The following is a 13,904-nucleotide window of genomic DNA, read 5'->3' on the forward strand; positions in this document are numbered from 1 at the left end:
CTTTTTCTTTTACTGATACACAGCCATTTTTCAGCTTAGCACTAAATCAATGAAGGCAATCTACCTTGACAGAGCAAACACCATAATTAGGTTAAGACTGTGGCAATTGGAATCGCAATGCCTGGCTTCAGATCCCACCACTGTCATGTAATTTCTGTGTAACTTTAAGCAAGCTTCTTAATGCCTTTAATTCATATGTGTCTAATAGGATTGTTGTGAGAATTGAATAAAGTAGTATAGGTAAAATACCTAACAGTACCTAGCACATAGTATGTACTCTCTTAATATATACCACAAATGGAAAAAGGAAGACTTTTCTTTGATGAGGATATGCCAGCTTCTTCCCAAGTTCCACATAGTTTTAGAACATCTTTTTCATCGAGATAGAGTATCCATTGCCCCATGAACCCCCTGTACCACTGAGTCAATTGACTGGTAATTCACTTGCTTCTTATATACCCATTATAACTAAATGCGACACCATATGAATATGTTAGAGCTACTTGAGATCCTTGAGGTCATGAGATTTGGCTCTTTACCTAGAATTTTTTTGTATTCTCTTTGATATCTTTCAGCAATACCTGGTTCATTCAGGGTCAGGATCCCAACAGGAAGCAAATGTTACATCCAAAGAGGAGATAATTGAAGACAGTTTAAGAAGGGTCTGTTTCCAAAGGTGAAGACAGAGTTAGAAAAACCATCTCTACACAGGAGAGATGTAAAATACCCCAGGACTAGGAATAGCAGGAAGTCCTAACCACCGCTTGGTCTGAAGGGGCAAGGAGTAAAAGCCATAGCTTCTCTTTCTGCCAGAACTGTAGCTTTAGAAAAGGAAATCATGTTTTGCCAAAACAAAAAGAGTCAACATATGTTGTGGGGGAGTGAAATTCACTGGCCAATCTCTTTACCCGTCCTCAGTAATCTAGCAGTGCCTATCATTGGCCAAACGCATTTGGAAGCCAGATAGCAAGGGAGGTAGTTAATTTAGTCCACTCAGGACAGCATCCCTGAGCATGGACCAGGGTGGAGAAGAATAGAAAAATGTTTTTGAGAGGCAAATGGAGACTTCCTTGGTAGCCTTTTTGCAGAAATTCAAATTATGAAAACCAGTTCTTCTAGTTGCTTGTCTCTGATAAGTTTATTAATTATATATTTGCCAGTAAAGGCTATGAACTCTCTTGTTTTACTCCCAAATTACCTAGGTGATAAGAATGAATCTTAATAATATTGTTCTAGAGAGTAAATTTTTATCCAGTTAAAAAATTGGAACTCTATGTATAGTTCAATATTCCAAATAAAAAGAAAAAAAAAGTTATTTGCCTAGTTTCTAATTGACTGTCCTGCAGAAAATAAAAAAAAAATAAAATAAAAACTAACTAGTATTTTTCCTGCTTCCCTAGACAAAGTCATCTCTTGCTACGGATGAATAATTTACTTGCAAGGCGAGTTTAATTAGTGCTGCACTCAGATGTCAAAGAATGTAGGAGTTTGTTTTAGGCTTGACCTCAACCTACTCAAAAGGAAAATAATACTTGGTTTAGAGATTTAAATGCTATAATTTACAAGCTCTCTCACCAAATGAATTCAAAGTATGTGTCATAAGAAAGCATTTAAAATTTGGCAAGGGAAAATAGATTTGAAGATTGCAGTGGTTTCTTTTACTAGAGGGGAAAAAAAAATCCATGTTTAATTTTATCTCTTTACAGGTTGCTGCTGTAAGTGCCTTTGCCCAGACTCTGCGAAGATACACATCGCTCAATCACCTGGCCCAGGCGGCTCGTGCAGTGCTTCAGAACACTTCTCAAATCAACCAGATGCTCAATGACCTCAACCGTGTTGACTTTGCCAATGTCCAGGTACCCTGTTTTCTTTCAAAACATGTTTTAAGAAAAGGTACCCATCTGTTCATAATTAGGTTGATCAAATGTTTTTTCATCTCTACACAGGAGCAACTATGTTTACAATGTCCTGAAAGGGGAGTTTTACTCAGATGTGACTTTACTGGGACTCTGTTTTGGTTAAAGTCAGCTAGAGTCAGAGAATAAAAAAGAATTTGCAAATTCCCCTTGGGAGACTGGGGAGAAAGAAAGAAACATTAAAATTCCCCATCTGGGGAATTCCTGATAGTCTCGCAAGCAGTGGGTACAACCAATTCAGTAGGCTGAGCCCTTGATCTTGTAGTTTTTCCCTATGAAATTTATTCATGAAAAGGAGAAGCCAACCCTACTTATAATTATACCTAAGTCACCCTCAGAGATCCTCTTTTGTTGCTCAACTGTGGCCTTTCTCTCCAAGCCAACTCAGTAGGTAAACTCACTGCCTTCCCCCTCTACATAGGACATGACTCCCAAGGGTGTAAATCTCTCTGGCAACATGGGACAGAACCATGCGAGCTGGGACCCAGCATCATGGGATTGAGAAAGTCTTCTTGACCAAAAGGGGGAAGAGAGAAATGAGGCAAAATAAAGTGTCAGTGGCTGAGAGATTTCAGACAGAGTGCTGAGGTTATCCTGGAGGTTATCTTACCCATTATATAGATATCCCTTTGTAGTTTATGGTGCATTGGGGTGGTTGGAGTGAAGTACCTGAAATTGTTGAACTGTGTTCCAGTAGCCTTGATTCTTGAAGATGATTGCATAATGATATAGCTTTTACAGTGTGACCGTGTGATTGTGAAAACCTTGTGTCTGATGCTCCATTTAGCCAGGTATGGACAGATGAGTAAAAATATGAGGATAGAAAATTAAATAACAGGAGGGATAAAGGGTAGAAAATTGGGTAGATTGAAATACTAGTGGTCAGTGAGAGAGAGGGGTAAGGGGTATGGGATGTATGAGGTTTTTAAAATCTTTTTTATATTTACTTCTTTCTCTGGAGTGATGTGTATGTTCTAAAGTTGATCAAGGTGATGAATACACAACTAGGTGATGACATCGTTAGCCACTGATTATATACCATGTATGGACTGTATGTATGTGAAGATTTCTCAATAAAAATATTTTTTAAAAGTCTGCTAGAATCATTGTCCTATAAGGCAACATAGGACTTGCAGTATATTTAATAGAGTAATGAAGATCAGAGTCAAAAAAAAAGAAAAAGATCAGATTCTTTGAAATTAGACAAGCAAGAGATTAAACTCTTCTATCAGCTGTGGGGTCTTGGGCGAGTTACTTAACTATTCTGTGCTTCACTTTCCTCACCTAATGACACTTACCATAGAATATCTTTAACATAATTAGTAAAGCATAAAGACTATGCACTGTGATACAGAGTAAATACTTAATAAATAGCTATTTCTGTTATTAATAATGCTCCACCTTGAATGAGCTAAGAAAAACTATGTTTCAGAATTTACTGTAAGTGACTAGTAAATATTTGTTCATTTGAGTAGAATTAGGTATAGTATATTTGGCTATTTTGGTGGTTCAAATGAAAAAATATTGTTTAACCTTGTGATCGAACTATTGTACTTGAAAATATACTTAAAAATAGATAATGTAGAGGCTATTATAGAATTCCAGAAATTTATTTCTGATACTAACTAAAGAATGAACTAATTGTTAGCACACAAAAACAATATTATTGCTTACCCAAAGCATAAACAAACAAACAAAAAATACATAAACTGGATATAATCAAAATTTTAAAATTTTGTGTTTCTATGAGACCATTAAGAAAGTGCAGATAACCCACAGAATGCAAGAAAATGATTGCAAATCTATATCCGGGGACTTGTATCCAGAATAAGGATCTATTACTGTATTTTCAGGGTTCTCTAACAGAAGAGAACCAACAGGAGAGATCTGTAAATAGGAGATTTATAAAAGTGCCTCATGTAATTGTGGGAATGCAAGAGTCCAAAATCTGTAGGGTAGGCTGTGAAGCTGGCAGCTCCAATGAAGGGTCTCAGCAAACTCCACAGGAGAGGTTGACTGGCTGAAGAAAAAGTGAAAATTCTCTCTTCTCCCTTAAGAGTCTTCAACTGATAGGCTCCAATCCAGCTGCTTGTATTATCTCATTTGTGGGAGACACTCCCTTAGTTGAGCATAGTTGTAATCAGCCACAGCTGCAATCAAGTGTTTGCTGATTTAATAAACCAGCTTTCTGGTTTATCAACCGCCACCAAATATCCTTGCAGCAACAGGTAGGCCAGTGCTTGCCTGATCAGAGAACGGCGTATCAGTTCTGGCCAAACTGATACCAGAACCCAACCATCACAAATACCAACAATAAAAAGATAACCCAATTGAAAAATGAACAAAAGGATCTGAATAACATTTCTCCAAAGATCTACATATAGCTGATAAGCACATGAAAAGATGCTCATCAGTGCTCATTGGGGAAATGAAAATCAAAACCACAATGAGAGGGGGGATCCAAGATGGCGTCTTAGTAAGGTACATGCGTCTTAGTTCCGCCGACTCCAAATCAACTAATAGGTGAACAGAAACAGTACAAAACAACTCCCGGGGCTACAGCAGGGAATGGACACACAGCGTAACCAAGTCTGGGCTGGCAGGTCTGACTGCGAAACTCAGCTGCAGTGAGTGAGATCCCCGAGCGGCGGGCGATTTCCCGAGCAGCCGCAGCTGCGGCGGTCCGAGCTAATCCCTCCCTCCTTCCGGGGCTGACTGAGAGACTGGGAGAGACAAGCTTCCCAGCCAAGGCGGCCGGCGCCACACTTTTGCGGGCGGCTTCGAGTCCGCGACTACAAGTCTTGGATCAGAGGGCTATCCAAAGTCTGGGCTGGCAAGTCTGATTCCGAGTCTTGGCTGCGGCGAGACCCCCGAGCGGCCGCAGCTGCGGCGGTCCGAGCTAATCCCTCCCTCCTTCCGGGGCTGACTGAGAGACTCGGAGAGACAAGCTTCCCAGCCAAGGCGGCCGGCGCCACACTTTTGCGGGTGGCTTCGAGTCCGCGACTACAAGTCTCGGATCAGAGGGCTATCCAAAGTCTGGGCTGGCAAGTCTGATTCCGAGTCTTGGCTGCGGCGAGACCCCCGAGCGGCCGCAGCTGCGGCGGTCCGAGCTAATCCCTCCCTCCTTCCCGGGCCGGCTGAGAGTATCGGAGAAGTAAGTTCCCCAAGCCGAGGCAGGCGGCGCCCTTCTTTTGCGGGTGGCTTCGAGTCTCGGCTTTAAGTCCGCGGCTACGAGTCCCGGATCAGAGGGCTATCCAAAGTCTGGGCTGGCTAGACTGACTGCGAGACTCGGCTGCAGTGAGACCCCCGAGCGGCGTGCGATCTCCCGATCAGCGGCAGCTGCGGTGGTCCGAGCTACTCCCTCCCCCCTTTCCGGGCCGGTTGAGAGTATTGGAGAAGCAAGTTTCCCAAGCCGAGGCAGGTGGCACCCCTCTTTTGCGGGCGGCTTCGAGTCTCTGCTTCGAGTCCGCGGATACGAGTCTCAGATAGGAGGGCTATCCAAGCCGCGGAAGCCCCCCCCCCACGGGAGGCTTCCTGGTCCGGTGGGGAATCCCCCAGGCCCGCTGCGGCCCGCAACCAGCCACAGGGTCCCCTCAAGCCACGGCAGCTGACGCCCCCACCACGCGCAGCCCCTGAACCAACGGAGAGATTTGGATCCGAAAGCCCCAGGCCACGGAGATCGGTGACTGGGGAGACCCATTCCAAACACTTGAGACAAACGTGTGCCATGTGCTGGGCAAGATAAGAAAAACAGATCCCAGAGATTTCACAGGAAAATCTTACAACCTTGCTGGGTCCAACACCCAGAGAAATCTGAATAAATGCCCAGACGCCAGCAGCAGAAGATAACTGTCCACGCTCAAAAGATTGAGAATATGGCCCAGTCAAAGGAACAAACCAATAGCTCAAATGAGACACAAGAGCTGAGACAACTAATCCTGAATATACGAACAGAAATGGAAAACCTCTTCAAAAATGAAATCGATAAATTGAGGGAGGACATGAAGAGGACATGGGCTGAACATAAAGAAGAAATAGAAAAACTGAAAAAACAAATCGCAGAACTTATGGAAGTGAAGGATAAAGTAGCAAACATAGAAAAAATAATGGATAGTTACAATGATAGATTTAAAGAGACAGAAGATAGAATTAGTGAGTTGGAGGATGGAACATCTGAATTCCAAAAAGAAACAGAAACTATAGGGAAAAGAATGGAGAAATTTGAACAGGGTATCAGGGAACTCAAGGACAATATGAACCGCACAAATATACGTGTTGTGGGTGTCCCAGAAGGAGAAGAGAAGGGAAAAGGAGGAGAAAAACTAATGGAAGAAATTTTCACTGAAAATTTCCCAACTCTTATGAAAGACCTAAAATTACAGATCCAAGAAGTGCAGCGCACCCCAAAGAGATTAGACACAAATAGGCGTTCTCCAAGACACTTACTAGTTAGAATGTCAGAGGTCAATGAGAAAGAGAGGATCTTGAAAGCAGCAAGAGAAAAACAATCCATCACATACAAGGGAAACCCAATAAGACTATGTGTAGATTTCTCAGCAGAAACCATGGAAGCTAGAAGACAGTGGGATGATATATTTAAAATACTAAAAGAGAAAAACTGCCAACCAAGACTCCTATATCCAGCAAAACTATCCTTCAAAAATGAGGGAGAAATTAAAACATTCTCAGACAAAAAGTCACTGAAAGAATTTGTGACCAAGAGACCAGCTCTGCAAGAAATACTAAAGGGAGCATTAGAGTCAGATACAAAAAGACAGAAGAGAGAGATATGGAAAAGAGTGTAGAAAGAAGGAAAATCAGATATGATATACATAATACAAAAGGCAAAATGTTAGAGGAAAATATTATCCAAACAGTGATAACACTAAATGTCAATGGACTGAATTCCCCAATCAAAAGACATAGATTGGCAGAATGGATTAAAAAACAGGATCCTTCTATATGCTGTCTACAGGAAACACATCTTAGACCCAAAGATAAACATAGGTTGAAAGTGAAAGGTTGGGAAAAGATATTTCATGCAAATAACAACCAGAAAAGAGCAGGAGTGGCTATACTAATATCCAACAAATTAGACTTCAAATGTAAAGCAGTTAAAAGAGACAAAGAAGGACACTATATACTAATAAAAGGAACAATTAAACAAGAAGACATAACAATCATAAATATTTACGCACCGAACCAGAATGCCCCAAAATACGTGAGGAATACACTGCAAACACTGAAAAGGGAAATAGACTCATATACTATAATAGTTGGAGACTTCAACTCACCACTCTCATCAACGGACAGAACATCTAGACAGAAGATCAACAAAGAAATAGAGAATCTGAATATTACTATAAATGAACTAGACTTAATAGACATTTATAGGACATTACATCCCACAACAGCAGGATACACCTTTTTCTCAAGTCCTCATGGATCATTCTCAAAAATAGACCATATGCTGGGTCACAAAGCAAGTCTTAACAAATTTAAAAAGATTGAAATCTTACACAACACTTTCTCGGACCATAAAGGAATGATGTTGGAAATCAATAATAGGCAGAGTGCCAGAAAATTCACAAATACATGGAGGCTCAACAACACACTCCTAAACAACGAGTGGGTCAAAGAAGAAATTGCTAGAGAAATTAGCAAATACCTCGAGGCAAATGAAAATGAAAACACAACATATCAAAACTTATGGGACGCAGCAAAGGCAGTGCTAAGAGGGAAATTTATTGCTCTAAATGCCTATATCAGAAAAGAAGAAAAGGCAAAAATTCAGGAATTAACTATCCATTTGGAAGAACTGGAGAAAGAACAGCAAGCTAACCCCAAAGCAAGCAAAAGGAAAGAAATAACAAAGATTAGAGCACAAATAAATGAAATTGAAAACATGAAAACAATAGAGAAAATCAATAAGGCCAGAAGTTGGTTCTATGAGAAAATCAGTAAGATTGATGGGCCCTTAGCAAGACTGACAAAAAGAAGAAGAGAGAGGATGCAAATAAATAAGATCAGAAATGGAAGAGGAGACATAACTACTGACCTCACAGAAATAAAGGAGGTAATAACAGGATACTATGAACAACTTTACGCTAATAAATACAACAATTTAGAGGAAATGGACGGGTTCCTGGAAAGACATGAACAACCAACTTTGACTCAAGAAGAGATAGATGATCTCAACAAACCAATCACAAGTAAAGAAATCGAAGCAGTCATTCAAAAGCTTCCTAAAAAGAAAAGTCCAGGACCAGACGGCTTCACATGTGAATTCTATCAAACATTCCAGAAAGAATTAATACCAACTCTCCTCAAACTCTTCAAAAAAATCGAAGTGGAGGGAAAACTACCTAACTCATTCTATGAAGCCAACATTACCCTCATACCAAAACCAGGCAAAGATATTACAAGAAAAGAAAACTACAGGCCGATCTCTCTAATGAATATTGATGCAAAAATCCTCAATAAAATTCTAGCAAATCGTATCCAACAACACATTAAAAGAATTATTCATCATGACCAAGTAGGATTCATCCCAGGTATGCAAGGATGGTTCAACATAAGAAAATCAATTAATGTAATACACCATATCAACAAATCAAAGCAGAAAAATCACATGATCATCTCAATTGATGCAGAGAAGGCATTTGACAAGATTCAACATCCTTTCCTGTTGAAAACACTTCAAAGGATAGGAATACAAGGGAACTTCCTTAAAATGATAGAGGGAATATATGAAAAACCCACAGTTAATATCATCCTTAATGGGGAAAAACTGAAAACATTCCCCCTAAGATCAGGAACAAGACAAGGATGTCCACTCTCACCACTATTATTCAACATTGTGTTGGAGGTTCTAGCCAGAGCAATTAGACAAGAAAAAGAAATACAAGGCATCAAAATTGGAAAGGAAGAAGTAAAACTATCACTGTTTGCAGATGATATGATACTATACGTCGAAAACCCGGAAAAATCCACAACAAAACTACTAGAGCTAATAAATGAGTACAGCAAAGTAGCAGGTTACAAGATCAACATTCAAAAATCTGTAGCATTTCTATACACTAGCAATGAACAAGTGGAGGGGGAAATCAAGAAACGAATCCCATTTACAATTGCAACTAAAAGAATAAAATACCTAGGAATAAATTTAACTAAAGAGACAAAAGACCTATACAAAGAAAACTACAAAAAACTGCTAAAAGAAATCACAGAAGACCTAAACAGATGGAAGGGCATACCGTGTTCATGGATTGGAAGACTAAATATAGTTAAGATGTCAATCCTACCTAAATTGATTTACAGATTCAATGCAATACCAATCAAAATCCCAACAACTTATTTTTCAGAAATAGAAAAACCAATAAGCAAATTTATCTGGAAGGGCAGGGTGCCCCGAATTGCTAAAAACATCTTGAGGAAAAAAAACGAAGCTGGAGGTCTTGCGCTGCCAGACTTTAAGGCATATTATGAAGCCACAGTGGTCAAAACAGCATGGTATTGGCATAAAGATAGATATATCGACCAATGGAATCGAATAGAGTGCTCAGATATAGACCCTCTCATCTATGGTCATTTGATCTTTGATAAGGGAGTCAAGCCAACTCACCTGGGACAGAACAGTGTCTTCAATAAATGGTGCCTAGAGAACTGGATATCCATATGCAAAAGAATGAAAGAAGACCCATATCTCACACCCTATACAAAAGTTAACTCAAAATGGATCAAAGATCTAAACATTAGGTCTAAGACCATAGAACAGTTAGAGGAAAATGTAGGGAGATATCTTATGAATCTTACAATTGGAGGCGGTTTTATGGACCTTACACCTAAAGCAAGAGCACTGAAGAAGGAAATAAATAAATGGGAACTCCTCAAAATTAAACACTTTTGTGCATCAAAGAACTTCATCAAGAAAGTAGAAAGACAGCCTACACAATGGGAATCAATATTTGGAAACGACATATCAGATAAAGCTCTAGTATCCAGAATTTATAATGAGATTGTTCAACTCAACAACAAAAAGATAGCCAACCCAATTACAAAATGGGAAAAAGACTTGAATAGACACCTCTCAGAGGAGGAAATACAAATGGCCAAAAGACACATGAAGAGATGCTCAATGTCCCTGGCCATTAGAGAAATGCAAATCAAAACCACAATGAGATATCATCTCACACCCACCAGAATGGCCATTATCAACAAAACAGAAAATGACAAGTGCTGGAGAGGATGCGGAGAAAGAGGCACACTTATCCACTGTTGGTGGGAATGTCAAATGGTGCAACCACTGTGGAAAGCAGTTTGGCGGTTCCTCAAAAAGCTGAATATAGAATTGCCATACGATCCAGCAATACCATTGCTGGGAATCTACTCAAAGGAATTAAGGGCAAAAACTCAAACAGACATTTGCACACCAATGTTTATAGCAGCGTTATTTACAATTGCAAAGAGATGGAAACAGCCAAAATGTCCATCAACAGACGAGTGGCTAAACAAACTGTGGTATATACGTACGATGGAATATTATGCAGCGTTAAGACAGGATAAACTTATGAAGCATGTAATAACATGGATGGACCTAGAAAACATTATGCTGAGTGAGTCTAGCCAAAAGCTAAAAGACAAATACTGTATGGTCCCAATGATGTGAATCGACACTCGAGAATAAACTTGGAATATGTCATTGGTAACAGAGTTCAGCAGGAGTTAGAAACAGGGTAAGATAATGGGTAATCGGAGCTGATGGAATACAGACAGTGCAATAGGACTAGATACAAAAACTCAAAAATGGACAGTACAATAATACCTAATTGTAAAGTAATCATGTTAAAATACTGAACGAAGCTGCATCCGAGCTATAGGTTTTTGTTTTGTTTTGTTTTGTTTGTCTTGTTCTTATTATTATTACTTTTATTTTTTTTCTCTATATTAACATTCTATATCTTTTTCTGTTATAATGCTAGTTCTTCTAAACCGATGCAAATGTACTAAGAAACGATGATCATGCATCTATGTGATGATGTTAAGAATTACTGATTGCATATGTAGAATGGTATGACATCTAAAAAAAAAAAAAAATGGTCAGCACAATACTGCCTAATTGTAATGTAATTATCTTGGAACGCTGAATGAAGCTGCATCTGATCTATAGTTTTTTTTTGTTTGTTTTTTTTCTCTTATATATTTTTGTACTTTTTATTTTTATTTGTGTTTTCTCTCTGTGTTATCACTTTATTTCTTTTTCTGTTGTAGTGCTATTTCTTTCTCTAAATCGATGCATATGTACTGAGAAATGATGACCATACACCTATGTGATGATATTAAGAATTACTGATTGCATATGTAGAATGGATTGATTTCTATTGTTGTGTTAGTTAATTTTTTTAATTAATAAAAAAAAAAAAACACAATGAGATACCACTTCACACATACTAAAATGGATGTAATAAAAAAGACAAGAAACTTGGAACTCACATACTCTGCTGCATGGCGGGAAGATAAGATGCTGCAGTCGCTTTGGAAAATAGCCTGGCTGTTAAACACAGTTAAAAGGGTTAAACATAATTCCATATGACTCAGCAATCCCATTCCTGAGAATATGTCCAAGAGAAATGAGAAAATATGTCCACACGAAAATTTGTACATGAATGTTCACAGCTGCTTTATTCATAATAGCTAAAATGTGGAAACAACTCAAATGTTCATTAAGTGATGAGTGGATAAATGAAATGGGATATAGCCATACAATGGAATATTATTTAATAAAAATATATGAAGTACTTTTACATGCCACAATATAGATGAACCTATAATTGAAACCATTATGCTAAGTGAAAGAAGCCTTCACAAAGTACCATATATTATATGATTTCATTTATTTGAAATGTCCAGAATAGGTAAATCTGTCAAGACAGAAAGTAGATTAGTGATTGCCTAAGACTGCAGGGTTGGTGGAATTGATGGCTAAGGGGTAGGGGATTTTTGTGGGGACTAATGAAATCATTCTAAAGTTGATTTTGGTGATGCATGCACAACTGTGTGAATATGCTGAAAGCTATTCAACTGTACACTTTAATAGGTGAATTGTATGGTATATGAATGGTACTGTTTACAAGTACCATTGCTGTAAAAATAATTATTAAATATTCCATCTCCAAGACATTTTAATTTCCAGTTCTAATTTAGTTTTTGTAATGTAAAATATATAAAAAAAATAATATTCAGGCTTTACCCATTTTAGGATACAATAAATTAGTGAAGTTCATTCTGATTTTCATAGTGTAGGCTCAAACTTCTCATGTATAAAAAATTTTCTTAGTATACACATGTGCATACACATACAAACATAATTTTTACAAAAACAAAATATCTCAGGTTTACAAAGTCATAGCTTTATGTATTTCAATGAGATTTGCATCAACTGATTTTAGTGAGAATATTAAATTTTCATTTTGCCTTAAAATGTGTGCTGTAATGTTTATTTCATATCTCATTCAGAAAAGATAGGCTTAAAAATACATTAGGGGGCAGGCCACAGTGGCTCAGCAGGCAGAGTTCTGACCTGCCATGCCAGAGACCCAGGTGCAATTCCCAGTGCCTGACCATGCCAAAAACAAAATTAAAAAAAAAAATTTTAAAGTACATCAAGGACAGGGTGCAAGGGTAGTTCAGTGGTGAAATTTTCACCCGCCATGTGGGAGACCTGGGTTTGATTCCCAGCCTGTGCACTTCAAAGATATATATATATTATGGTGCTGCAATAATGGGATAGTCACATGGAAAGAGAATAAAATGTGACCCCCACCATACAGCATAAAAACAAAAACAGTACATTAGGGAAAGTTGAAGTATTCTGACTTCCATTCCACCTTTATCACCATTTCTTGCTTTTCATTTGATTTGGAAGTCTAATCCATGCCCCTGCATGACAAATACAAAGGTGATGCTTTTGTAATAAAATCTTCCCTTACCTCTTAGTTCTCCTCTAATTAAGAACCTCTTAGTTCTTCCTCATGCCACCAACATTCAAGATAAGTTTTCTATTACAGTGTAATTGGTTTTCTGTTTTATTTAATTGATAGCATTACAATGGTATTTTCTTTTTGTTAATTTTTGTAAGTAGTTTTTTTTCTATATTATGGGCTAAATAAGTTTGGGTGGGCTGACTTGATAAACTAATGAAGGTCCTGACTTCTAATCATTTTGAACATAGTTTATTTGAAAGTTAAGAACATTTCTAAATGTTCACCCTTAGTTTTTCAATTACAGAATTGAAGTATCCAAATTTCTTTCCCTAGGTAATATTTACAGTATATGCTACTGTTAATACATCTTCAGTCATGAGAGTAATTATTTTATAAGTGTTTATAAATAGTTTGAAAAACAGGGTAGTATAATGTGCTGTGTTTTTATTTCTAAGGTAGGTTTTTGATTGTTATGTCCTCTCAGCAAAAACTCACTGCCAAATGAATACTGAGTTTTAATTTATGCTAAAAAATGAAGTCAAATTCTTAAAAGAATACCAGTAAGTTCTTCCTCCCCCTTATCAATAATAAAAATAAAAACAAAATTTAAAAAAACAGCCCCTCTTATCCTTTCCCTGATGCTTGAAATTCTTCCCCATGTATCTCATGGACTCTTGATCAGAGTAAAAAGTGATAAAAAATTTCTAGAAAAAATTTGACACAATATGTTAAAAGATCTTAACTCTTCCTCTTCTATAAACCTGCCATACAGAAATAAATGTAAAACTAAGCAAAAATGTAACTGCAAGATTGTTAATTGTAGCATTATTTATAACTGAAAAAAATGAAAGAAATAAATGTTTAACTATAAGGATAAGTTATATAAATAATGATATATTCATGCAGTGTAACAATTTCAATTATTTAACGGTTAATTTGACTCTATATTTGCCCACATGGGAAGATGGTTACCATATGTTGTTAAGTTAAATTAAGTAGCATATCT

General features: G+C 37.8%; 1 protein-coding gene across 10 annotated transcripts in view; it reads left to right on the forward strand.

Annotated features, from left to right (window-relative positions):
- Positions 1–13,904, forward strand: part of RFX3 (regulatory factor X3) — a 382,072-nt gene that overhangs the window by 324,790 nt on the left and 43,378 nt on the right. For all 10 annotated transcript variants that reach the window (XM_077148291.1, XM_077148294.1, XM_077148298.1 and 7 more), the window contains one exon: positions 1,707–1,856. In XM_077148291.1, the coding sequence (XP_077004406.1) occupies positions 1,707–1,856 (150 nt within the window). The remainder of the gene's footprint in view (positions 1–1,706; positions 1,857–13,904) is intronic.

The sequence above is a fragment of the Tamandua tetradactyla genome, chromosome 2, assembly GCF_023851605.1.
Source record: "Tamandua tetradactyla isolate mTamTet1 chromosome 2, mTamTet1.pri, whole genome shotgun sequence".
Classification (NCBI taxonomy): domain Eukaryota; kingdom Metazoa; phylum Chordata; class Mammalia; order Pilosa; family Myrmecophagidae; genus Tamandua; species Tamandua tetradactyla.